Source organism: Solea solea, chromosome 8 (assembly GCF_958295425.1).
Source record: "Solea solea chromosome 8, fSolSol10.1, whole genome shotgun sequence".
NCBI classification, from domain to species: domain Eukaryota; kingdom Metazoa; phylum Chordata; class Actinopteri; order Pleuronectiformes; family Soleidae; genus Solea; species Solea solea.
The window spans coordinates 17,896,921-17,922,966 of NC_081141.1; the positions used below are offsets into that span (position 1 = coordinate 17,896,921).

Sequence of the window (26,046 nt, forward strand, 5' to 3'; positions counted from 1 at the left end):
ATATGTAACTAGAGGAAATTTTGTTATGCTTGCATAATAACAATAAAGAATCTTGAATCTTGAATCTTGAACTTATATTATGACTTATGACTATTTTTTTTATTTTGTAATTTTGTAATATCGATTGAAAGAAATTCAAGGTAGCAGGGTTGTTCCCATTACAGTAGCATTGTTTGTTTTGTCAGTCTATCATGTTTACCCAACTACTTCATCTGTTTTTATTGCTTGGGCCGATTGTGTTTGTGTAAAAAAATGCAGCTCAATTCCTGACCAGTGTTGCATCAGAATTGCACAGTCAGCATGAATTTGCATTGTAGACACTTTCTTTTCAGAGGGCAAAGCATGATGCAAGATGCACCTGCTGTTGGCTCCGACATGATGCTTTGTCGTGTGTGCTGCTCACATTTATTCAGGATGGCTGATGTAGAGATGTGGCACTAACGAACTGACGAACAATGAACTGAGCACTTGTCTCAGTGCAAAGGTTTTATCTATCGTGATCATGTTTAATCAAGGACTTTGTCACTCTTTTATCTGTCTTTTCATTTCCTCTTCACTTTCTCTTTTCACACACACGCATGCACGTATCCCTAACTTTAACCATAACCAGTTAATCTAGCCCTGAACTTAGTCGCAGATTTAACCAGTGCCTCCGAAAGGAGTTTCTGCCTCATTAAGACAGGTTTAGGTCTTAAACACAGCCCATTCATAGACTATTACATAGCGCATTTAAATTTTGTGGACCAGCCAAAATGTCCTCACAAAGATAGGTTTGCTTGACAAATGGCCTACTAAAGACATGTACACACACACACACACGTTTGGGCAGCATTCATAGTGAAGACACTCACTAGTACACAGACATAATGCCTAACCCTAACCTAAACCCAATTCTAACCCTAAAACCATGGTCTTAACCCTGAAAAAGGACTTTTAAAGGGTGACAGAATGTGAGGACCAGCTAAAAGAGAGGGATACAGTCGTGACCAGTAAGAAAATGATACCATATTATACCATAATTACACATTTTAGCAAAGAATGACAATAGAGAGTCAAGAAAGAGACAAAGCACAACATGAAGTGGGGTACATTTCTTCTTTGGACAGTGGTGCACTACAAACAAAGCAAGCAGCCCCTTTAAAAAAAGCCTTCTCACCTCACTGATCAGATGATTTCAGAGATGAACCATCCTCAGCAACAATCATTATCTCACACCCGGCTTGCTGTATTTTTTCACTCACAATTATATATATAATATATATATATATATATATATATATATATATATATATATATATATATATATATATATATATATATATATATATATAAAACACCTGTAGACTAAACAATCTACACCTCACACATTAAAAGCAACATTTGATCTTAATTTTATCTTAAACCGGAAACATATCTCTCTTCATAATTACAAATACAAAATAAAGATCAATATTTTATAATATCATTTTTTGAACATTTCCATTGAAACAAAAGGTCCCTCACTGGCCAGCAGAATTCAGGCTCATTTTAAAGTGAAATAGGAAAATAAATACATAATTTAAGTAAAAATAAACTTTATGGCATACAGATTGTCTCCTATTCAGGGTTTTTCTACAATACTTCACATTTGTCTTTCCTCTTTTTCTAGCCACATCATCACGTAATAGTAATAATATTCTGTAAATAGAGCTATATCTTTCACAAACATTACACAATAGATAATCACTGTTCAGGGCTACAGAACCGGTTATACAGATATATATCTAAAATTATGTAGAGTGAAAGTTCATACAATCTTTTTTTTTTTCAAATGTTACTCCAAACAAGTACAGTAGATTTATGCCCACTCTTAAAATCATGAAAAATACATTAATAGAGGGAACAACAGTTGTAAATGTATGCAAGCATAATGCAAGCATAACCATCCTACATTTTATTCACCTAACAGTTACACCGATGTTTGTTTGATCAACTTGTTTTTTGTTTTTTTTGTCACACAATTGTCACAGCCATGACTTAAACAAAGTCAAAAACAGCACTTGACGGCACAAAAATCACAGTACCGGAATGTACAGTATGTCCAGCAGCACACCATGCAGACACAGTCGCACTCCATTCAATGCCAACACTAACTACACACACGTCCATCCACCATCCAACACACACACACTGAGGTTACAGCTACAACAGTACTGTACTACGCCAACAGCCCAAAAAAGACAGCGTACGAGGTCACACAGTAATACTGCAACACAACTACTGGGACTACTTTTTGCTGTCAGCTAAATCACCAGGATCCATAGAGGACAATCAGAGTGAGAGAAAAAAAACAAACAAACAAACACAGTGAACGGAAAAGTCAAAACCATATCAAAATGTAGTAAATAGGACCATTTCATATATGTGAAATATCACTTTAATTCTGTGATATTTCACGACAGTGGAACATGTTAGTTTTGCATCATACTGGCAGTATGATGCAAAGCCCTGTAGTGACTCTACATGGTAGAGTTTATGCTCACATTTATCAGAGATGAAAAACATTATAATGCATATTACAAATGGGGATTTTGGTGTTGTCTGCGCTTTAAATTTAATCATTAAATTAAGGCCCAATAACTCACTGAAGGGTGTAAAGCATAAAAGCAATAAACCTTGGGGATAAATACTGCTTTTGTGATCACTGCAGCTTTCTCAGCAGGGTTAGAGACCAATCGTTTATCAACTATTTCTGACACAGCAGTTATGTTGATGTCAGCTGACATGACGCCTCACACGCACACACACACCAATCGCATTCCACTGCACTTACTTGGCAGTGGACTTAAACATGCTCAGATTTGTTCTCTTCTTACTGACATGTGATTTGCTGCTGGTGGCCAAGCCCCCAAACTCCAGGCCCCACCTCTGTTGGCTCTGTTCTGCTTATACAAATCCCAGGCAAGGTGAACATGTGAACCACTCCCCGCAAGTTACTTAATGTTAGATTTCTAAACATATAACAAAAAGGCTAAATCTGCTAAATCCTTTTGCAGGAAGACGAAGAAATGTGAGTGATATTTGTCAGAGCTAGTGATCCTCTTCAAACTATGTTTTGGAATAAAAGGTATTTTTCCTTTTTCCTCTATGGTCCTTTTGGTCTGAGCAGATTGGTTAAAAAAAGATACACAATGTTCCTCAGCTGAAGTAAACTCACTGATGTGGGAACTGTCTGTGTCATGTTTTAAAAGCATTTTGCTTGTATGCAGTCTGCTGACATGACTGCTGGGTAAGTGCAGATTTCAAACTTCTGTTTGAATGAAGAGATGATGGTTTCTAAAAAAAAATGACTGTAACTGCAATTGAGTATTTCCTAATGCACGTTGTCAGCTCCCTGTACTATCCACACCTGAGAACATAGAAAGATAGAAGAAACACAAAGACCAAGTGAAATGTTTACAAATGAAATGAAAACACACATACAATATAATGCACAGCTTAATGAAAAACAACTCCAGACAAAAGTTCTGGACAAGACAGATGGATGTTCCTGAAAAGGAAAGCATCAGAAATGTATCATGTGATCATGTGATAACAGCTGGACTAAAACACAGCTTCACTCTCCTGAGTCCTCTGTGTTTGTGTTTTTCTCCACCGGAGCAGACGCCTGACTGCTGCTGCCCTCTGCTGGGTGACCTGCAGACTTACTCTCAGCTTGAGGACCATCAGTGACACTGGGCTCTTTCTCTTTCACCTGCGCAGGACTGCCAGAGCGGCTGTGGCTGTGGGAGTCAGCGTGGCGGCGGTGGTGTTTGCCGCTGGGACTGCGGGACCTCGTCTTCGTGCGGACAACAGTGCTGTCGTCTTCTGAGCTGAACTCAGAGCTGTCTGAAGAACTTTCCTCTAGGCCTGCATTGGGAAGCTGGATCTGAGGACAGACAAAGAGGGGACAGTTGTGGGGAGGAAGGCACAGGACATGAAGAAAGAGCAGAAAATTGTCAGTGGGAAACATCAGAGATAAAAGCCTCTATCTAAAATGCATTTGATTGTTTTTGTCTGTTTTTATGATTACCTGAAATGGCTCTGTTACACCCACAATGGTGTTCATGTTGTTGCTATAGTAACCCAAGATAAAGTCCCCTGAGCTTTTGGGCAATTCCTCCTCAGTAAAGGTTACCTGGAAAAAAACATTGATTGTGACATTAACTGAAAGTGAAATGTGAAAGTTTATGTGGAGAATTCAGAACAAATCCAGGTCACCTCCTGTTCCTGTCGAAGAAAATCAGCCTCCTCTTGCTTGGCCCACACATATCCCACATAGTCCTTGTGGTGTTTAAATCCCACCTATGAGGACAAGGGCAAAAATACAAACAGTAAGTATCGTACTGCACAGAAATTAAGGTTGCATGATATTAGAAAAACAAGCAAAATGTGACACTGTTGAATGACGACATGACTTATGAAAAATAAATGAAAGTATATAATGTTAATGACTTTCTGCTTTGATTTCACTGCTAACATAGACCTTGGTTGACATCAAATTCAAGGACTTTTCAAGGAATTTCCAAGGACCAGTTCGATCAGATTCAAGAACCCAGTGTGATGACGCAGCTTAAGATGAAGGGAGGTCAAAGCTTTGCTCATGGCGTCCACTTTTATTGATTTAAAGCACGCTCTATGTTTGCTCTATGCTTGGGATCTTTGTAATTTTTTTTGGTGAGACAAAGATCTTGGAACTTTCATTTCCCAGGCATCACATCATTTTGTCTCTCTCGCTTAATGTTACTCACTCATTGTTCTGTATTCAATCTCATGTCAACGGCAGAGAGAGAGAGCGACAGCGGACAGTGTCCACAACACTGTAGTAATTATGACCCGACGTTTGTTCTGTGTAGTCCTAGTCTATGTACATCAAGCAATACAAGGCATTACACAGCAGGGGGCGTAGTAACAAAAAAGGGAGACATCTACATAAATATCAAGCACCAATGGGAACCCTGGACTCAATGCATTACTTCCATTCCAATAACATCATTGAATAAATGGAACATCTTAGAACACTTTGTGCTACACTGAACAAAATCATCACAAACTACCTGGATTGTAAATAAATAAATAAAAATCCCCTAAAACAACTTAGAAAAATAATAACTGGAATCCAACTGAAATGTTGTTTGTTTCAGTTGTCTAACAAATTATCTTCTGCACATTTTGCTGTTTCTCAGAAAGCTATGGTTACCTTGTACAGTCCAATCCAGTCCCAGGAGCTGCGCAAGTAGTTGGGAGCCAGTTTGAAATTTGCTTTGGCATCAGCAATGCTGTTCCACTCATCCTCCACTATGATTGTGACCAAGGGAATATCCACCTTATAAGGAAACTACAAGGAACATTTATCAGAAATGTGTAAATAGTGCAACGAAAGGTTTCAAGACAATCTTTTAAGTCCAATGTATACCATTTAAGACAGTTGTATTGGCAGAAATGTAATATTTGTTAAATTTGTATAATCACTTTAAAATATAAAGTCTTTGTAGTCTCAGAATAAGCCTTTTATATTGTATGTACTTTAGGACAGGTCTGTGCTTTACAGAGGCTGCCATCTTCTGCCCTCATGTTCCTACTGCAGCTCAAACAGATAAAGTGTGTGTTTCAGGTAATGAAGTATGAAAAAATATAAAAGTGTCCTTTATTTGTTACAATCTGCAGTCTCATCATTCCCTAATATCTAAGAACTGGCCAAAATCTGCCCACAGCACTGATTATAACATGAGTACTGCAGGATTGGAAGTTCTTAATTTAAGATATTAATTCCTACAGTTTGGGCAATTACTACAAATCATTCCAAAGACGTGCGCTCATAATAACTGCCAGGTTCTCTGGTATGTCTCACCTGCAGGGTAAAGATGGAATAGACTGTTTTGTGGTCGCTAACGGTGTACTCCATGTGACTTCTGTAGCAATGCTGCGTCACTGTGGTCCCACTGGTCAACCCTGACATGGAGTCACGCTTCCCTCCGCCAACTGTGGCAATGGCTTGTGCAGTGGCTCTCAGGCGCCACAGAATCCGATCAGTCCAAGCCGGTTTACGCTTCTTTGCACTGGGAGGTGGACGGAAAAAAATTAAAGTGAAAGAAGTCGCCTGAATATCATTTCATTTAAAAAAAAAAAGAAAAAAGAAAAAAACATAGAGGGAACAAAACAGGCACTTTTATGTGTCCCCAGGTGAGTAAGGACCTTTCAGAGAGGAGACTAAAGCTGACAGAGCTAAGCACTGACATATGTTGTCAGTGGCCTAGAATTCATAAGAGCACCCACTGGAAACACCAACCTTGTGTCGTAGGTATTTGTTCCAACATCAAACTTGTAGGTAGGAGGGAATTTCAGCGGCCCCTCATGGAATCCATCCAACACCGTCTCACTGTCTTTGGCCATGTTCAGCTGTAACAGTAACACGTGTCAGTGTCTGAATTACTAACAGCTCTTGCAACCAGGTTATCCTTTGCCTTTTAATGCATGCACCGACACGGTTCATGATCCAGCAGATGAGAGATCTTACTTGAAGCTCTTACTTACTTCTAGATCTTATTTGTACCAAAATGTTTAAATGCACTTATTGTAAGTCGCTTTGGATAAAAGCGTCTGCTAAATGACATGTAATGTAATGTAAAGATCTTAGATTAAAGCTGCAATGCAACTTTTTTGTTGTTGTTGTTGATGTTGATGAAACTAGCTCAACTGAGCAGTAGAATTGTTTTTAAACTGCAAAACTCTAGCACAATGTTGCTGTTGCTTCTGCTTCCACAAAATCACTTCCTGCGTGCGGTGCAGTAATTACACTGGATTGGACGACATGAGATCTAAACACTGCTACATTGGAAAATACAGAACGAGTCTCATGGAGGTGATGGGTTTAATCAGCATTGTGTGAACTCATTTGACAATGTTTGGATGTAACAGACATGTACTACAGTTCTAAGGTATTATTACATTACATTACATGTCATTTAGCAGACGCTTTTATCCAAAGCGACTTACAATAAGATACAATATTATAGTGGACAGCTTTTTGAGAAACAAATCTGGGTGACAGTTCAGTCTCTAGACTCTGCTACTGCTCTTTAAAATATGAAAAACACATTTTTCAACTGTTATAAATATACAGTAAATGACGGTAGTGACACTTTTTTTTATCTTCTGCTTATCACAAAGATCACATGAGGAGAAATTGACAACCAATATTTTTACCTGGTCATTTTCCCACAGTGTGGAAAACTTGTTGTTATCAATGGCCGACTTTACTGCTTGCATTTCCAGGTCATCAATACGGAAATTGAGATCCCCGAACCAGAACACCAAACTGTATAAGAAAAAGGAGATGAATCTAGTTATTCAAACAGGTTCAAGCACAAAAGTAATTTTGCACTGCTGACTGTGAAAGAAATCATGAATGTCAAAGTTATATCAATAAATGTCAGAAAAATGCTGAAAAATGTTGATTAGTATTTCTCAAACCTCAAAATGATGATGTTATGATGTCTTGTTTTGTCCACAAACCAAAATGATTCAGTTTTAGTGTTTTCTTTGTAATGTGGAGCAAAGAAACCAGAAAATATTCACATTTAAGAAGCTGAAAAATGAAAAAGCTTCTTTTCATTATTGCAAAAACACTCAAACCGATTAATCGATTATGAAAATAGTAGAATAAATGTTGCAGTCCTCGCCGCAACACACAAGTGATGCATCCAGTGTCAACCAGGCCTTAAATTCTACATGAGTGTGTTTGTGTGTGTTCAATAACTGCTGACTTACTCATGGTCAAGAACCCCAGTGGAAGCCTGACCCTCAAACTGCTGCTGCTGCAAGATACTCTCAAAGTCCTCCATCCGCTGGTCTGAGTTCTCCATGTGAGCCGGCAAGTGGCAGTTCAGGAAGCAGATGGTGTGACCGAACACAGACATGCGTGCACTCACCCCACCTTTATTCCCCTGTGACACAAAAAAACAATCAGAGGCAGAAGTTAATTATTCTAAAAAATATGGTCAGTACATATACACTGCTGTGAAGATGGAGAAATGTGCTTGTTCCATTCTATTTGACGTTGTTCTTATAAATGACAATATAAATGGATGGATGAAGGAATTAATTAATAAAATGACTGTGGTCACTGTATCGATTTGTGTGTTTCTGTCCCAGAGCCACAGGAAGTTTATTCATTAATAACCAGTGGAAAACATCATCAATAATTAATGCCAAAAGTAAGGTGAACAGTGGGGGACAGGATGAGGCTGTGGATATCTTTCCACTTATGTTACAACTACTGTGACCCACTAAAACATGATGGATACTTTAGTGTATAGTATGATAATGGTGTACATGTATCTTCAGCTGCTCTAAGGGCAAAAGAGTGGATTCACTTGACACAAAACCACAGAACCTTTCAGAAGTCTATTAGAACCTTTAATGATTAAGTGAAAACTAACAGACATCTCATTTTTCGGAGATCCTATAGATATACACTATATGGACAAATGTATTAAATTATCTTATCTTTAATGAAGCTATGCTTCCAACACTGTGGCAGAAAGGTCATTTTCTATTCAAACATGACTGTGACCCAGTGCACAAAGCAAGGGCTATAAAAACATGGTTTGATGAGTTTTGTGTGGAAGAACTTGACCTGCCCACACATAGCCCTGACCTCAACACCATCAAGCACCTTTGTGATGACCTGGAACAGAGATTGTGAGCCAGGTCTTCTCGTCCGACATCAGTGTCTGACCTCATACTGTATATGCTCTGCAGAATAAGTGGGACACAAATTCCCATAGAAACACTTACAAGTCTTCCAAGAAGTGTGGAAGCTGTTATAGCTGCAAAAGGGGACCAACTCCATATTAAAGTAGTTTGAATACATCTTTACAGTCCCTTTTGGTGTAATGGTCAGGCGTTGGAATTCTTTTGTCCATATATTACAGTTTACAGTTTGTACAGTTCTTCCAGTTATATTAAAATTTAAATGCAGTGTTGTTTCATTTTGATATTGCACTTGTTCATGATCTAATTTCGATTATTCCACCTTTGTTGTGCAGCCCTACTGCACTGGCCTCACAAAATACAGTATTGTTAAGCAGAAGCAACACCCACAACATCACCACTTTACAAACCCAGCATGAGTAGTGTATAGAATCTCTTCGATCTCTATAAGTGGTGCAACCATAAAAACCTAATTACTCCTACACAGGTGTACAGTGAAGTGTGACACTTCCATGTCTCTGCTGATCACAGAGTGGTGTCTCACCCAGTATCCCCCCAGGCCAGTGCGGGTGGTCTCAGTCTGGACTCCGCGGAGGAAGGGCAGATGGAAGTACTTGGCAAAGACCAACAGCAACAATCCTTGCATCCGCTGGGAGGTCACCTGAGAAAAGTGAGGAGTAAACGGACAAGAGCACAAAGACAGAAGACAATGAAGAACGAGATAGGAAAATACAGAGGATACACAGTAAGGGATGTGGAGGGATTTTGCATATATAACGAGAACATCTCTACTTTTAGCTTGCTCACATTTGAATAAACAAATTCTCTGAGTCCGGCTTTACTGTCTCTGTATTTCTGCTGGTGTGCTTCACTTCCTCGTGCAGTCTTCATCTCTCTTTCCCCTTAGCACTGTCACTTTGCCCTGTGGCCCAGCTCCCACCACCACTTTACATACAGCAATGAACATTCGAGAGGCCATAGTGTGTGGTCCTAACCTCACAGTGGAGAAAAACACAATGTAAAGCAAACGTGATGTTCACACATTATTTTATAAGCTCTCTGCTATCACGCTCTGTGTTACGCTATATAACGGCATACAGATTGTATGCTACAAAGATATTTTTGTACTGTTTGCGCAGGGAAAGAATATGATGTGAATTTATGAAGTGGAAAAAGACAAGGTATTTGCATGGCATGTCAAGACTCTCACCAGATATTTATGTTCACCCCCACCCCCCCTTCTTTTCTCCACTGGTTTAGAGATCCCAACCCCCAACCACAGGCCGGAGAAGCATGATAACACCCTGTCTGAAATGCCCTGAGGACAATAATGGAGGCACACATCTCCACGTGACTAAAGACCCTCTTGCTTGTATACTAAATTGGTATTTGAACAAGTCTGTTGCGTAATAGGTTCTACTGAACCGTAAAGTGGACCGACTTTATCTGTGGTGTGCATGTGTCTGTGTGCATACATTTGTGTCAAGTCCGAAAGAAACTACCTTTGCCTTTACGAGTACTGCGGTTGAAAAGCAGAAAAGACATTTAAGCTGAGGTCAAGAGAAATAGAGAGGGAGAGAGTATGTGTGTGTGTGCATGTTTGACCTGTGAATAACAAGTGTGACAAAAGGAAATGTTAGGTCCAGGCCGAGGGGAAAACTGGGAAAATGGGCACTTGTTTTGGTCCAGTGAAAACAATGGCTTACACTTAGCCATAAATCAAATATGACAGGATCATCAAAATCTACAATAATTCACAGCAAGTGCTGTGTGTATATTATTAGAAACTCCTTAACTCAATTTCTTAATTCTTTGATTGTGTAGTAAGGCTCAAAATGTCTGCCATGCAGTTGGAGTGATATGTTTCTGAAAGGGCAGATTACTAATTACTAAATCTAATTCCATAGATTACAGCTAAAACAAATGCATCAGCACAAATGTCTGATTAACAGCTGAGTTATTTAAAAGCAGTAAAAGACTATATCAGACTGACATCGATAGATACACACGGTTATCATAGCAGTATTATGCATTAAGTGGTATCGAGCCATCACTAATATAAACATGAATCATACAGACTTACTGACTGGCAACACTTAAAATTCATGTTAAGGTGTTTCTCAGTGTGACAAAGTAAATGCTCAATCAACACATTTTTGAGAAAACAAACAGCAATCCTGCAAATCCCACTGCAAACAACCAGTCACTCTGCAGTGCTGTCAGTCGTGGGGTGTGCAACGGTGCAATTCAAAGATAAGAGGCAGGAAATCAAATCCCTTTGCTAATTTGTGCATCTAAAGCTAAAGTGTAGCTTACTCAAACAGAAACTGTGGTGACACACGGCAAATGTTTGGTGATTAGCCAAAAATTGTATATCGCTGTTCCTGTGGAGACAAACCCATTTGAAGAAGCTTTCTTGTGCTTGCAGCAGTTACAGTGTAAACCTGACGACGAGTCTTTTTAATCGGTATCTGTCCACCATGTCATGACGAGACAGAATCCTACTGATGCCACCGTGTTACTCTGTGCTACAACCTATTCGCAGGATTAATATCCGCACGGAGTAAACACAAAGGTCACTCTGACATGATTTTGACAAGTCTTCATCTAACACAGCATACTATGCGACTGCTGCAGGGCAGCATCAGTCTCACTGTCAGAGGCACGTCAACACTGACAACCGACGGGATCCAAAAATAAAACGTCACCCTGGGAGACATTTGTCTGGCTCGTTCAGCACGGCAGCTGATTCACGCTCTCTGGCTCACCATGCCAACACAGTCAAGCATCCGTTCACATGCAGACAGTTAAGTGCAACACAGAGTATGATGAATAGATGAATACCAACACACCAATGCAGTGCACGCCGTTCTAACAGATAGAGCTATTTGAATTTGACCAAACAAACGTTGACAAAAAATGAATGGACAAACAAACTGATACAAGGATAATAGTGAGGGCGATATTGCCACGCAAATAACAGACAAATGGCTGTTGTTTTGAAAAATCCATATTGGACTCATATTGGACAGAAACTTTGCTATCCTCAATATTTTGACAACAATAATTGACAACGCTATCAATCAAAAAGTGGCTCCGCCTTTCAGACAGTTCCTCCAATCATCATGCATCAGTCTAGCGTCAGCTTTTCGCAATGAAATGTATATAAAACGGTACATATTTAATTTTAGTGGAAGAAGATAGAGCAATTGTCTGTGATATATACATAAACTGACAAAGGTTTGCATGGAGATATGGAAGAGGAACCTCCAAATGTAAGACATAAATGCCAGATGCTTTGGGTTAGGGGTAGACTTGTGGCAAACCAAGTGAAGACAACTTACAATGGGAGTGTGCATATGTGTTTACAATAAAACCCATTACTGACCAGCACATAACCGAAGGGGCTGAGTCTGTCCATGCAGACCTCGCTCCACTGGTCTGTGAAGAGGACATCTTTCAGCCTTTTGTTAATCATAGAGTTCACTTCCTGCAGCCTTGGAGAAAAACGACAAACAACACAGCACAAGGGTCAACAGCAGACACAGAAATATACGCGGCAGATGAGAGGAGCACTGATAATTGTGAATTAATAAGTAAAAGGGAATTTGTGCCAGAGGGAGGGAGAATCATTCAAAGCGGGCCCTAACTGCTCATTAGCGTCTGCAGTCTTAATGTGGGGGAGGCGAACACAAATGGATACTTGACTGCACCACAAAAAACACTCACCCAATTATGTACATGTCTGTGTTTCCATCACCCACATTCAGACCCAGCAAGGCAGTGATGTCATCAGGAGGCGTGGCCGAACCCACGTTCCAGGTAATGATGTGCACCCTGTTGGGAAAAGGTGTTGTGTAATATCTATAAACAGTCATCTCCTACACACGGCAGTGTCATCATTACCCACAGACTCATAGTGAGACAGCAAAACGCAGGCATTACTTCAAATCTGTCCTGAGAGCAATGACAAACTGTCATCCACAAGTGACTGAGTACAGTAATTACTGTATGAACGTTATTGAAAGTTACTGGAAATTACATTTACAAAATACATTATCCAGATAAATGTGACCATGTGTTCCTTACCTCCCTAAATTTAAACACTACGAGTAGTTTAGACAATAATTATACTGAACTCTACTCAACATCAGAGCAACAGACAACCCTTGACGACAGCTACTTGCAGGGCTTTGGGAACAGAATAACGCAGCTTCTTTGTGCCTTAAATTAAGTTGTCTTAAGGTCAAAATAATGGTCTATTCTAGCCCCAACTCCAAGGTTATATTTCTGCAAAAAGACCAGTCCTCACTGAGTCAGCAACATAACCAGTTCCTGTAGATCAGTTACCTGTACAATGATCCACTAACTCCTGAACCAGAATAAACCCTAAAATACATATTTAGCTGGAAAAGACCAGGTTACACTGTAGGTCATTTGTAAGCAGTATACTAATATTAAAAATGCATAAACACACTATAGTTGTAAACAACAGTGAAAATATTTTACAATTGTTAACAATTACAGCTGTAACTGGTCTTTGCCAACACAAAGTAATATTACTTTTATGCAGTTTCATATAGCTGAAAAAAGGCTCTGCCAAACAAAACGATCAGACCTGATTGAGGGAGTGTTTGTGTGTATACAGCAGCAGAGCAGGGGTAACAAGCTTCAAGCAAGTGTTGATACAAAAGGAATCTCTTCCTGTGTTCAAAATGGGAATGTTGCCAGGCAACACAGGATCCTAACACTGCCATACAACAGTATACAGTATATATAGTCTTTTTGATAACAGTTTGAATGTAATAGATGTGTGTTTATCTTTAAACATTAAGCACTGGTTTTATAGTAAAGAGTTTCTAAAGTAGAAAATATGACAAATGAATGACTTCTGACAGAAACAAACAACATGTAGATGTAATACTTATGCAGTGGTTAGAATACACAGTATTTTAATAAAAGCTACTGTATGTGTGTCAAGGCTGATCTTTCTCAGCTCTCTGACAATGAGACGCCTGCGGAGACATGCTGGGACATGAATGTCACACACGGATCAGGACACTTGCCTGAAGTCTTCCACAGTCTGGGCCTGAGTGTCAGCAGTTCCTGCTACAGAGAAGGCTCTTTGTGCATGAGGGTTCAGGTGAGGAGGCACTGGTCTGCTGGCAGGTGGTTGGGGGACTGAGACAGCTCTAACCGGGTGATGTCCTGGACCTTTAGGACCAACGCGCTCTCCTAAGGGTTTGGCTGGCGCAGGGCGAGACGGTTTGGGATGACTCACCGCTGCACCATCAGGAGAGCTCTCAGCCTGGTTCGTCACCGGAGTGGATTCAGCTTTTGTCTCAGCTTTAGGTTCAGAGATGTCAACAGAGCCCTCCACCCTGGCACTTCTCTGAGGACGTCGAGGCCTGACGGGAACAAGAGGCTCACCAGCAGAGGGATCTGCGGATGGAGCCATTGTATTTGACACTGGAGCTGGAGCCGTTTTGTTTGACACTGGAGCTGGAGCTGTTGTAGAAGCTTCTGCTGCTCCATTTGGGTTGTCTTGTGTCTGACATTGGCTCTGATTACCTTGGTCCATTTTGGATTTCTGTAAAACAGGAAACAACTGCTTAAATGCTGCACATAGTGTTTGCAGTTCAGGATTTCAACTCGTACTCAAATGACCCTGAAGATTACATTTTGGGTAGCATCAGAAATAGATGGAGGTATTTATATATAGATTAAGATGACGGTGCATAACACAATCACAGGGTCAATCTCAGTATGGTCGTGTCGAAATATTCCTGTGTTGCATACAGAAGGGTGATTTGTTTTATGACAGGCAACCGCAACATTGTGCTAGTAAAAGGATTGACAGGATACATGCTTCTGCTTCACTGCTGCTGTATACACACAAATGCTCCCTCAGTTAATATGCTTTATTTCAGATGAAGGAAGAACCATTAAAATAACCATTTCTATTCATAAAGACACAGAAGCAGAATAATAACATCAACAACAACAAAGACCACGAAGACTAAAGCACAGTCTCTGTCGTCACATAATGACAACTAATTAACAAGGCATACTGTAGAGAGGATTTAAAAGAAGCAGCAAAACATGCAGCCTCTGTCTGTGTGAGTGTCACATGACCTGACCGACACAGTAGGAGTCGTGGTGAGTCAGACTCTCACCATCGTGACTGTTCAATTACCTGTCTTATCGTGGCCTTGAAAACAGATGTACTGTACACAGCGTCATGTACTGACAGAGGATGACATTTGGAAAAAAACTGCAGAAGAGACAAAAGGGCACATATTCTCCTGCTCCTACAAATGGGGGGGGGGGGTATAGTCCTCAAGTAACAGGGGGGATGCTCATCGCATTCAGTTCATATCAGCTCACAGCACCTGCCATACACTAACGTGCACAGACCCAGAACAGCAACAGTCAACAGCACAGAGTAAACAAGAGCAGAGAGTGAGCTGCAAAGAAATCAGACAGAGAGCGGCGAAGGCAGGAGGACACAGATAAAGGACGGACAAATCAGATTTGAGAATCAATCCATATTATTATTGTGTGAATAATAAAAAGCCACTGACAGAAATCGAAGTTCCACAGAAAGACATGGCCATGCAATGAGTCGAGAGCATTTCACAATGGGTTCTCATATGTTGTCACTCCAAACAATGAGAACTCTGTAGTATTTACAACAGGATTCAAGGGTCAGATCACACCCATCTCTTATCGTGACCTTTAACTACAAAACCTGTAAAGTCTCGCTACGGTATCGTACACAGTTGCAATGATATTGCAGACAGACAGACAAACAACTTCCGTGGTAGTTCTCACTGTAGTAGATGTCTCTAAGACAGTTTGCCATGATGCAAACATTTCTTAGATGTCAGAGCTGGGGTGTCCAAAAGAAATATTCAGTCCTGCTGGTTAGCCAGTGTGTTGTGCTATGTGTATTTGTCACAAATGGATCACAACTTCCCACTAAACATTGCTGTTTTGGTGTAACAGTTCCATAATCATTATTGTTTTGATTGATTGATAGTGGCACAAAATCACATACTGTGTGTTAAAAGGAGCTGATTTGAATACCAAACGGTGAAAGGATGACATATTAGTCGTGGTGGATGAGTTGGGTTCAATGTGTGACACCTAAAAAGGGAACAAAAATGTCATCTTTTATTAGAGTAAGAGCTTATGTGGTGTGCACATCCAAATCATGGTAGACATTATTCCCATTTTGAATGGATTTTATACACAGAGAAAATGATATATGTACATTGTGGACATATTTTTTGTCCACAGGGACACAATGGGGGTAATCTGGTTGAGGACAGTGCAACAACACAGCGCTGTCACAGTTTTTTCTCATGACCTTGATGAGATGGAGGTCACATTTTTCATGCAGAGATGAGAGCTGCCTCTGTTATTTGTGTGTAACCAGACAGAAACATGTATGTCTTTCAGCTGTCCACCAATAACCTGGTGCCTGGCTGGGCTTTATCTATTACTATTGTCCACACTGAGCGCCTATGAGTGTGTGTGTGTGTGTGTGTGTGTGTGTGTGTGTGTTGGGTTTGGTCACACATGAGATTGGGTTGGTGCAAAATGAGCTAAGAGGGGGGAGCTAAGTGAGACAGTCCATTTAGTGACAGCACTGTCTCCTTACAGAATGTCTTTAATTGATCCTCACACACTTCCCTCTGGCACCATCTATTTTTCCAAGCCCGTTTCTTTCTCTCTCTCTCTCCAACTCTCTTATCATCACATTTCTCTAATCCTTCGTCTCCTTCCCCTCCATCTTCTCCCAGACTCTGTTGTGTTGTTCAATCTCATCCACATTCACTGCATGCACATTGAATCCCTCAACACTTAAATGTAGCCTTTTCCCATGCACCCAACATTTTTCCTTTACCACTAAGCTGACCTTAAAATCTCCGCTCTCCTCTAACGACACGATCTGTATCGTTGCAGTCAAACACCTACCTCACAGTCACCATCGATGACGTCAACATGCCTCCATCACAACCAGACACAGATCATAATCAGTAGTAATGTGCTGCCTCTATGCTCAGAAACAGATAAAAACAAACAGGAGAGGGAGCTGGAATGTGACCATGGGAATGAGAGCAGGTTCACTCCATATATGAGATGCTGCTGCAAACCACAAGATTAGGGCTGCAACGATTACTTTTGTGATCTGGTGATTATTTTCTCAATTAATAGAATTCTTGTTTGGTCCGTAAAATGTCACAACATGTTGACCAGTGTTTCTCAAATCTGGAAATGTTGATGTTTCTCAGCGTTATGTGGAGCAAAGAAACCAGGAAATAGGAAATATTCACATATAAGACAGCTTGTTTTAATTATTGAAAAACAATTGTTTTTCATAATCGTTGCAGCCCTACACAACATAAAACATAAGCTGATAGCACATGTTCTCTGTTTGTCAAACCTTTGAATACTAAATACATGTTTAATTTCTTCACATAGGACTGGGAAAAAGCCCCACCAATGCTTTTCCAGGAATAATCATGACGGGCTTACGCTTCTTATTCCACTCACGTTCGCAGCAAACAGGGCAGACGACTGATTTGATAATAACTAATGTGTCATGGTGTTTACATGCAGCTTCCTGAGGGGATGAGAGCTGGGAGAGACGGGGAGGATGTAGTTCAACCCACCCCCAAAAAAAGCAGGCAGCGGCCAACCCTCTCGTCTCCTCTGCTCCATGACAACACACAGTGTTGAGTCAGTCCAGAGGATGGACATCTTATTTCATGTCCATCCTCTTTAAAAATGTTCATATGTACCTTTTAAATATAAAAAAAAATATCTGTTACATTCAAATCATTATCAACTGCGTTCACAGAGTGATGATTAAACCTATCAGCTCTACACGACTCTCTCGGCGTTTCTCAGGTTAACAGTTTTCAGATCTTGTGTCGAATGGCAAGGTCAACACTGTACACAGGAAACAGTTTGTTTTAGGTCCCTTTTTGCTGCCATCTGCCACGACTCTGGTGGTGTATACACACAAATGCTCCCTCAGTCAGGCCTGATATTATCGATTGGCAGACCATTTTTTCAGATGGAAGACAGCGCAGACTAGGGCTGCACAATACTAGGAAATCATGCGATAACGTTAAATATTGTGATGATGAAATCGCTCGCGATAAATTGAGAGACACAAGTAAAAGCGTTTGTTTTGTTTTGTATTGACATACAGATGACAGTTGCTGTGGTTGAAGCCAGTGGCTCTTATTTTGAAGGTTACACACTGCAGCTTTAAGGGATATCATCAAGGTCATCATCATCATCATCATCATCCTCCGCTTATCCGGGGCCGGGTCGCGGGGGCAGCAGTTTCAGCAAGGGACCCCAAACTTCCTTTTCCTGAGCCGCATTGACCAGCTCCGACTGAGGGATCCCGAGGCGTTCCCAGGCCAGAGTGGAGATGTAATCTCTCCACCTTGTCCTAGGTCTACCCCGAGGCCTCCTCCCAGCTGGACGTGCCTGATATACCTCCCTTGGGAGGCGCCCAGGAGGCATCCTCACCAGATGCCCGAACCACCTCAACTGGCTCCTTTCAACGTGAAGGAGCAGCGGTTCTACTCCGAGCTCCCCCCGGATGACCGAGCTTCTCACCCTATCTCTAAGGGAAAAGCCAGCCACTCTCCTGAGGAATCCCATTTCGGCCGCTTGTACCCGCGATCTCGTTCTTTCGGTCATGACCCAACCTTCATGACCATAGGTGAGGATAGGAACGAAGACTGACCGGTAGATCGAGAGCTTTGCCTTCCGGCTCAGCTCCCTTTTCGTCACAACTGTGCGGTAAAGCGAATGCAGTACCGCACCAGCCGCTCCGATTCTCCGGCCCATCTCCGGCTCCCTCGTCCCCTCACTCGTGAACAAGACCCCGAGATACTTGAACTCCTTCACCTGGGGCAAGGAGTCATTCCCTACCCGGAGAAGGCAATCCACCGGTTTCCTGCTAAGAGCCATGGCCTCAGACTTAGAGGTGCTGATCCTCATCCCGACCGCTTCACACTCGGCCACGAACCGATCCAGTGAGCGCTGAAGGTCGCAGGCCGACGAAGCCATGAGGACCACATCATCTGCAAAAAGCAGCGACGTGATCTCAAGCCCGCCAAACCACAACCCCTCTCCCCCACGACTACGCCTCGATATCCTGTCCATGAAAATCACAAACAGGATTGGTGATAAAGCGCAGCCCTGGCGAAGGCCAACACCCACAGGAAACAGGCCTGATTTTGTGCCGAGAACCCTGACACAGCTCATACTTTGGGCGTATAGGGATTGGATGGCCCTAAGTAGTGCCCCCCTCACCCCATACTCCCGCAGCACCTCCCACAGTATCTCCCTGGGAACCCGATCATACGCCTTCTCCAGGTCCACAAAACACATGTAGACTGGATGGGCGTACTCCCAGGCCCCCTCCAGGATCCCTGCAAGAGTAAAGAGCTGGTCCGTTGTTCCACGACCAGGACGGAATCCGCATTGTTCCTCTTGAATCTGAGGTTCGACAACCGGTCGAACCCTCCTTTCCAGTACCTTGGAGTAAACCTTACCAGGGAGGCTGAGAAGTGTGATGCCCCGGTAATTGGCACACACTCTCAGGTCCCCCTTTTTGAAAAGGGGGGCCACCACCCCAGTTTGCCACTCCTTTGGCACTGACCCCGACCTCCACGCAATGTTGAAGAGACGTGTCATCCAAGACAGCCCCTCCACACCCAGAGCCTTCAGCATTTCTGGGCGGATCTCATCAACCCCTGGGGCCTTGCCACTGCGGAGTTGTTTAACCACCTCAGTGACCTCCCTCAGGGAGATTGACGATGATCCCCCATCAGCCTCCCTCTCTGCCTCCACCACAGAGGGTGCAGATGTCGGATTCAGGAGTTCCTCAAAGTGTTCCTTCCACCGTCCGGTTACCTCCTCAGTCGAGGTCAACAGTGTCCCATCCTTACTGTACACAGCTTGGATGGTCCCCCGCTTTCCCCTCCTGAGGCCCCGAATGGTTTTCCAGAAACGCCTTGGTGCCGACCGATAGTCCTTCTCCATGTCCTCTCCGAACTTCTCCCATACCCGCTGCTTTGCGTCTGCCACAGCAGAGGCTGCCGCCCTTCGGGCCCGTCGATACCTTGCAACTGCCTCAGGAGTCCTCCGGGATAACATATCCCGGAAACACTCCTTCTTCAGTCGGACAGCTTCCCTGACCACCGGTGTCCACCACGGTGTTCGAGGGTTACCGCCCCTTGAGGCACCTAAAGCCCTGGAGCCACAGCTCTCCACTACAGCTTTCACAATAGAGTCTTTGAACACTGCCCATTCAGGTTCAATGTCCCCAGCCTCCACAGGGATACAGGAAAAGCTCCGCCGGAGGTGAGAGTTGAAGGCCTCTCGGACAGGGGCATCCTCCAGACGTTCCCAGTTCATCCGCACTACACGTTTGGGTTTACCAGGTCTATCCAGAGTCCTCCCCCATCCTCTGACCCAACTCACCACCAGATGGTGATCAGTTGACAGCTCTGCCCCTCTCTTCACCCGAGTGTCCAGAACATGCGGCCTTAGATCAGATGAAACGATCACAAAATCGATCATCGACCTTCGGCCAAGGACACTCTGGTACCAAGTACACTTATGAGCGTCCTTATGCTCGAACATGGTGTTTGTTATGGATAGTCCATGACTTGCACAGAAATCCAATAACAAACGACCACTCTGATTTAGATCAGGTAGGCCGTTCTTCCCAATCACGCCTCTCCAGGTTTCCCCATCGCTGCCCACGTGTGCGTTGAAATCTCCCAGCAGAACTATGGAGTCCCCCGACGGAGCCCCTTGCAGGACTCCATCTAGGGCCTCCAAGAAGGCCGGGTACTCCGAGCTGCTGTTCGGTGCATAAGCACAAACAGCAGTCAGGGCTTTCCCCCCCGCAACCCTAAGGCGCAGGGAGGCGACCCTCTCGTCCACCGGGGTAAACTCCAACACAGCGGCGCTCAGCCGGGGGCTTGTGAGTATCCCCACACCCGCCCGGCGCCTTACACCCTGGGCAACTCCAGAGAAGAATAACTTCCAACCCCTATCCAGGAGTGTGGTTCCAGAGCCAAGGCTGTGCGTGGAGGTAAGCCCCACCAGATCTAATTGGTAGCGCTCCATCTCCCGCACAAGCTCCAGCTCTTTCCCCCACAGCGAGGTGACGTTCCATGTCCCCAGAACCAGCTTCTGCCGCCCAGGTCCAGTACGTCGAGATCCCCGACCTTCACCGCCACCCATGTGGCAGCGCACCCGACCCCAGTCGATCTCCCTGCAGGTGGTGGGTCCACAGGAGGACGATGAAGAGGCCACGGGACTTGTTCGGGCTGTGCCCGGCCGGGCCCCGTGGTAGACCCGGCCACCAGGCGTTCGCTCACGGGCCCTCCGTCTGGGCCTGGCTCCAGGCGGGGGCCCCGGGCTTCCTCCGGGCAGGGTCACTCTCTTCCTCTGTTGTTTTTTCATGAGGTCTTTGAACCATTCTTCGTCAGGCCCCTCCGCTGAGACCAATTTGCCTTGGGAGACCCTACCAGGAGCACTAGGCTCCAGACAACACAGCTCTCAGAATCACAGGGGCACTCAAACCTCTCCACCACGGTAAGGTGATGGTTCCCGGAGAGGCCATTCTTCGTCAGGCCCCTCCGCTGAGACCAATTTGCCTTGGGAGACCCTACCAGGAGCACTAGGCTCCAGACAACACAGCTCTCAGAATCACAGGGGCACTCAAACCTCTCCACCACGGTAAGGTGATGGTTCCCGGAGAGGTATCATCAAGGTACAAAAAGTAATTATATCCATGCATGAAATGATCTTCTATCTCAAACCCGCAGCTCTGTGTATGCACTGACACAGTAATTCCAGACAGAATGTTGACCACATTTTGTCGACCACTTCAGCGTTTAATGTTGAATTTACAGCTTAGTAGAGTGTTGCTGTTGAAGGCCTCCAGGGCCATATGCCCCTGTGACAGGGATACTAACGATGACCTGAACAAAAATGACACAGGCAACTGCTACCACAGCGCTAAGTGGCTCCTCTAGGTCCTAGTGCCATGGAGTATCGATGCCCTGTGTCCAGGGACAGGGGCACTCCAGCTGTAGGACCAGGTCACTGCCAGGGCTACAGTGTGTGAGTATGAGTAATTTTACCCTTGGGTACCAATAAAGAAACCTGGAACCTTGAACCTTAAGTATATTGTAAAGCTAAAAAAAACATGAAAAACTTGCGATTTCAAATGCTTTCAATTAATAATCCTAGAAATATGTGTCAACCTGTGTGTATCAGTTGTCTGTGTTGGATTATATAGATTTTTTTTGTATATGAATGCTTCTGATCTATGTCTTTGAATGATTGACACCATTTTCCATGCTTCCCTGAGGTTCATGATGAATTGTAATGTGTCGACATACCATTGCGAGTTATACTCTCAGGTGGGACAAAGTTTTAACTGTGTAACTGTGTTGAGTGTTTGGGTGCCTTTCTTAGCCAGTACTCCCTTGGAAAAAGAGGTTCTTAATCTCAATTGGATTTTCCTGGTTCAGTAAAGGTTAAATAAACAAAAAAAGAATAAAAAAAAGCACCAGGCAATTTTCGAAAATAATGTACCTGTGCACATTGCACAATTTCATGTAATAAGGAAAACATTTTGCATACGATTACAATTAAAGAAATAATTAAAGGGAAACACTTAAACAACACTTCCTAAAGACAGACATAAAACATAACAGTACAGAGAAGTCAGTATTTTTCCACACATGTTCCTTCCTGCCCAGTCACTGGTTTTCACATACAAATAACTCTTAAGAAAAACAAGTTAAATGCAAAAGACCGTTGCAACAGCAGCAGTCGTTGCATTTCCAGCCACAGCTGACTCAACCTGAGTAATATTAATAAAGGAAATGAAAATGCTGTTAAATGCTCCGTGCAAAAGTATAAACTATAACTGCTGTCTGATGCATTAGACAGATGCATTAGACAGTTATAGATTGTAATGTAAGGGGAACAGATAACGTGTTTAAATGACACAATTAGATGAGCTGAAATTGCTTGTGTCCTCACACGACAACAAAGAGAAGAGGCGTTTTTGACAGGATGTGTTTGTTCACATCTGATTTTGCCAGCAACAAGTATTTGGCCCCTGAAACACGCTAATAATTGTATGTACTGTGACGGAGATGACTAATCCAATGAAAGAGAACAGGGGCAGTTAAACGGTACATGGCCTAATTAAACTCCTGCTTCAAGGACAATGTTTCTGGCTGAAAAAAAGAGGATGAAGGTCATTTAAATTCAATGTATTGTCATCACATATAATCTCAGCACGAACACATGTCTGTGTTCTTTTTAAAATTATCTTTTTTTAGGACCTTTTCTGGCATCAACACTGACCTTGTCAGGACCAGTAGTCCTCATGGGGACCAAATCCTGGTCTGAACCAGGAACTAATGGGCTAAGGTTTACACTTTGTTTAGGCTCTAAATGAATGGAATACATATTACACATTTTTGACTGCATGATTATGGTTCTGGTTGACTTGTGGTTCTGAACACACCAAAGGACAAAGGTGTCAACCACAGTATCAACGTCCCTTCTCATGTTGTCACACCCAGAGCAGGAGGATCATCTTTCAGGGATGCCTTTACTCTTTACATCTGCTGTCACCACAACACAAAACTAAACAACGATATTTACAATATCTACTGTCCAGGTGGTTGGACAGACACACAATATAAAACTAGTCATGGGAGGGTGATACTTATCCACTTATCCAAATGACCAAAATAATTGTGATTCTCAATATTATTGTGATAATTACATAAATCTAATGGAATACAGTGCAAACCATCACAATTGGGTGGTGTCTTTTCAACAGCTCAAAATAAAAATCTACCCCATACAAATACATAACTTTGTGTTTGTATGAAGTGTTTGACAACATGCATCAGGGACTATGTATACAAAATATATTTTACACTAAGCAAAATAGTGTCTATGTGTGCTTATTTAAATCAACCTAATAAGCAGTTTTAGCAATATTTTATACCATGTTATCAGCTCTGGTCCTAACATGTTAAACTGTGAGTGTCAAGTATTATACAGTATAAGATATATAAATAAACTGACCACAGCCCTAGTTTGTCATCAGATATACTAGAATCACAGATATATTAGAATCAGTGTATTTCTCATCAGATATGTCACTATAAATGCCTATATGTGCTTATTTATATCAGCTGGTATATAAGTATTGGAATTGTTTTACACCAAAGCATAAATGAATAAATAAAAAAAATGTAGGTTCCAAAAATCCCATTACAGGTTGGACTCAGTTCAAATAGTTAACATGGGCCTTTCACATATATATATTATTATTATTATTATTATTATTATTATTATTAATAATAATAATAATAATAATAATAATAATAATAATAACAGATTTAATTTAAAAGCGCCTTTCAGGTCACTCAAGGACACTTTACAAACAAATGAATATAGTTAAAATAAAATAAAATAAAATAAAATAAAATTGGTATATTGTTGATATGTATGCTTTTCTTTATACATAACATCCTGCAAAAAGAAATGAATATTAGGAGTGGACATTTTTAACATAATAAACCAATATCAGCCCTGAAACATTCTACTGTGACTATCATATATCAACATTTGCATATACAAATGTTTCATTTGCCTCACCAGTTTATCACCTGCCTTCTTTTATCAGCATACATGAGCCTTTTTTACAGGTATATTAGAATTTGCATGTTTGACAGCCAGTGTGCGGATATGAATTCAGTTATTCTTACTAAACATAAAGCGGAAATAATTGCTCGGTGTTACATTCCATTATCATTTATACATATTATACACTGTAAATAAAAACACTATTATAGCTTTTCAGTTCCACATAATTATCGTGTTTCCTTGTTCTCGTTAGTAACATTGCAGAATGTATGTAAGATTAAGATGGAGCAAGAATTCATGTATTAGTATTTTTAGTTACTTGCTTTATTTTCAACACACTCTAGTCAAAAAATCCTCAGCTCCACTCGGATCAAATACCCTGGTAGAAACAACAGAACAGTATTTCTGATTTTCCTCAGTACCACTGGTGGTACACGCACCACAGTTTGAGAACCATGGCTCTGTCATAGGATCAGACTCTCACTAATTTATGTCTGGTGCTATGAACAGACATAAGCCTTTCACAGAAATATCAGAATCATGATGAACTAATATCAAAACTGGATTATTGTTGTTGTTGGTTTACAAACAAAATGTAGTTTAATGTCTATAATGTACATTCTATTTTCCTTTGTATAGTCTCCACATATGTGGAAATGCATGTTTATTAATTATAACATTTATCTTTATTGTCTTTGCTGCTGTGACAATGTAAATGTCGTTGTTTTTTCAAAGAAATCAGATTAAATAATCCCACATTGGTCTGGTTATGGTCCGAACTCTGTATAAACGCTAAGTGTTAAAATAATGAAGCAGTTGATTAAGGATCACCTTTACCTGTTTTGGTTGGTTTGATGGATGCTGGCTGAACCTGGTCTGCAGCTGTCCTGGAGGTCGGTCAGTGTGGATCCTCGGCGGGTGGAAGATGTGTGTGTGTGTGTCAATCTTTAACTAAAAACACGCTGAACTTCTCCTTTTCCAGTCGCCTCACTGCTGATACCATCGGCATCCCAGCGCTTTCCTCCCTCCCTCCCTTCCTTCCTCCCTTCCTTCTTTCCTTCCTTCCTTCCTTCCTTTCCTTCCTTCCTCGCTCCCTTGCTAAGAGGGGGGATGACAGAAAAGAGGAGCAGGTGGGTTTAAAGAGCGACGCTGGCGACGGTTTGCTGTCGAGGCGGGCTACATCTCTCAGAAACACGTCCACACACACATAAACGCGTCCACACACACCTGCTCCTGCGAAGCGGCAGCAACTCCACGCACACCCGTGTCCTGTGCGCGTTTCCCCCCGTGTCCTTCAAATTAAAGGAGGCGTCCGCGAGCGCGCTTCCGTAAACGAGCAGCAGCGAGTGAGTGTGGATGAAGACTCACAGAAGTGGAGCAGCTAGACCGGAAATGTCACAGCAGTAACACACACACACACACACACACACACGGCTTCACTCTGTGATACACAACACTTGTTTTCACCAAAACATAATCCTTTCATTTGTGTGAGTCAGAATATTCACCTGCTGTATGTGTGTGTGTGTGTGTATGTTACAGAAGGTGACTTTTCTATGTGGTCTACAGCTATGATGA

The 26,046-nt window shown here is 42.2% G+C and overlaps 1 protein-coding gene across 1 annotated transcript; it reads right to left on the reverse strand.

The window, feature by feature from the left end:
• Positions 1 to 1,557: 1,557 nt before the first annotated feature.
• On the reverse strand, positions 1,558 to 25,814 carry inpp5jb (inositol polyphosphate-5-phosphatase Jb). Its single transcript, XM_058636119.1, has 13 exons — positions 25,306 to 25,814; positions 13,800 to 14,323; positions 12,463 to 12,570; positions 12,122 to 12,230; positions 9,278 to 9,394; positions 7,789 to 7,964; positions 7,225 to 7,336; positions 6,308 to 6,417; positions 5,870 to 6,077; positions 5,219 to 5,356; positions 4,240 to 4,323; positions 4,052 to 4,156; positions 1,558 to 3,907 (listed from the first exon to the last, which is right to left on the reverse strand). Exons 2-13 carry the CDS (start codon positions 14,312 to 14,314, stop codon positions 3,596 to 3,598), a joined length of 2,094 nt encoding a protein of 697 aa, XP_058492102.1. The 5' UTR covers positions 14,315 to 14,323; positions 25,306 to 25,814; the 3' UTR covers positions 1,558 to 3,595.
• Between the last annotated feature and the right edge of the window lie 232 nt (positions 25,815 to 26,046).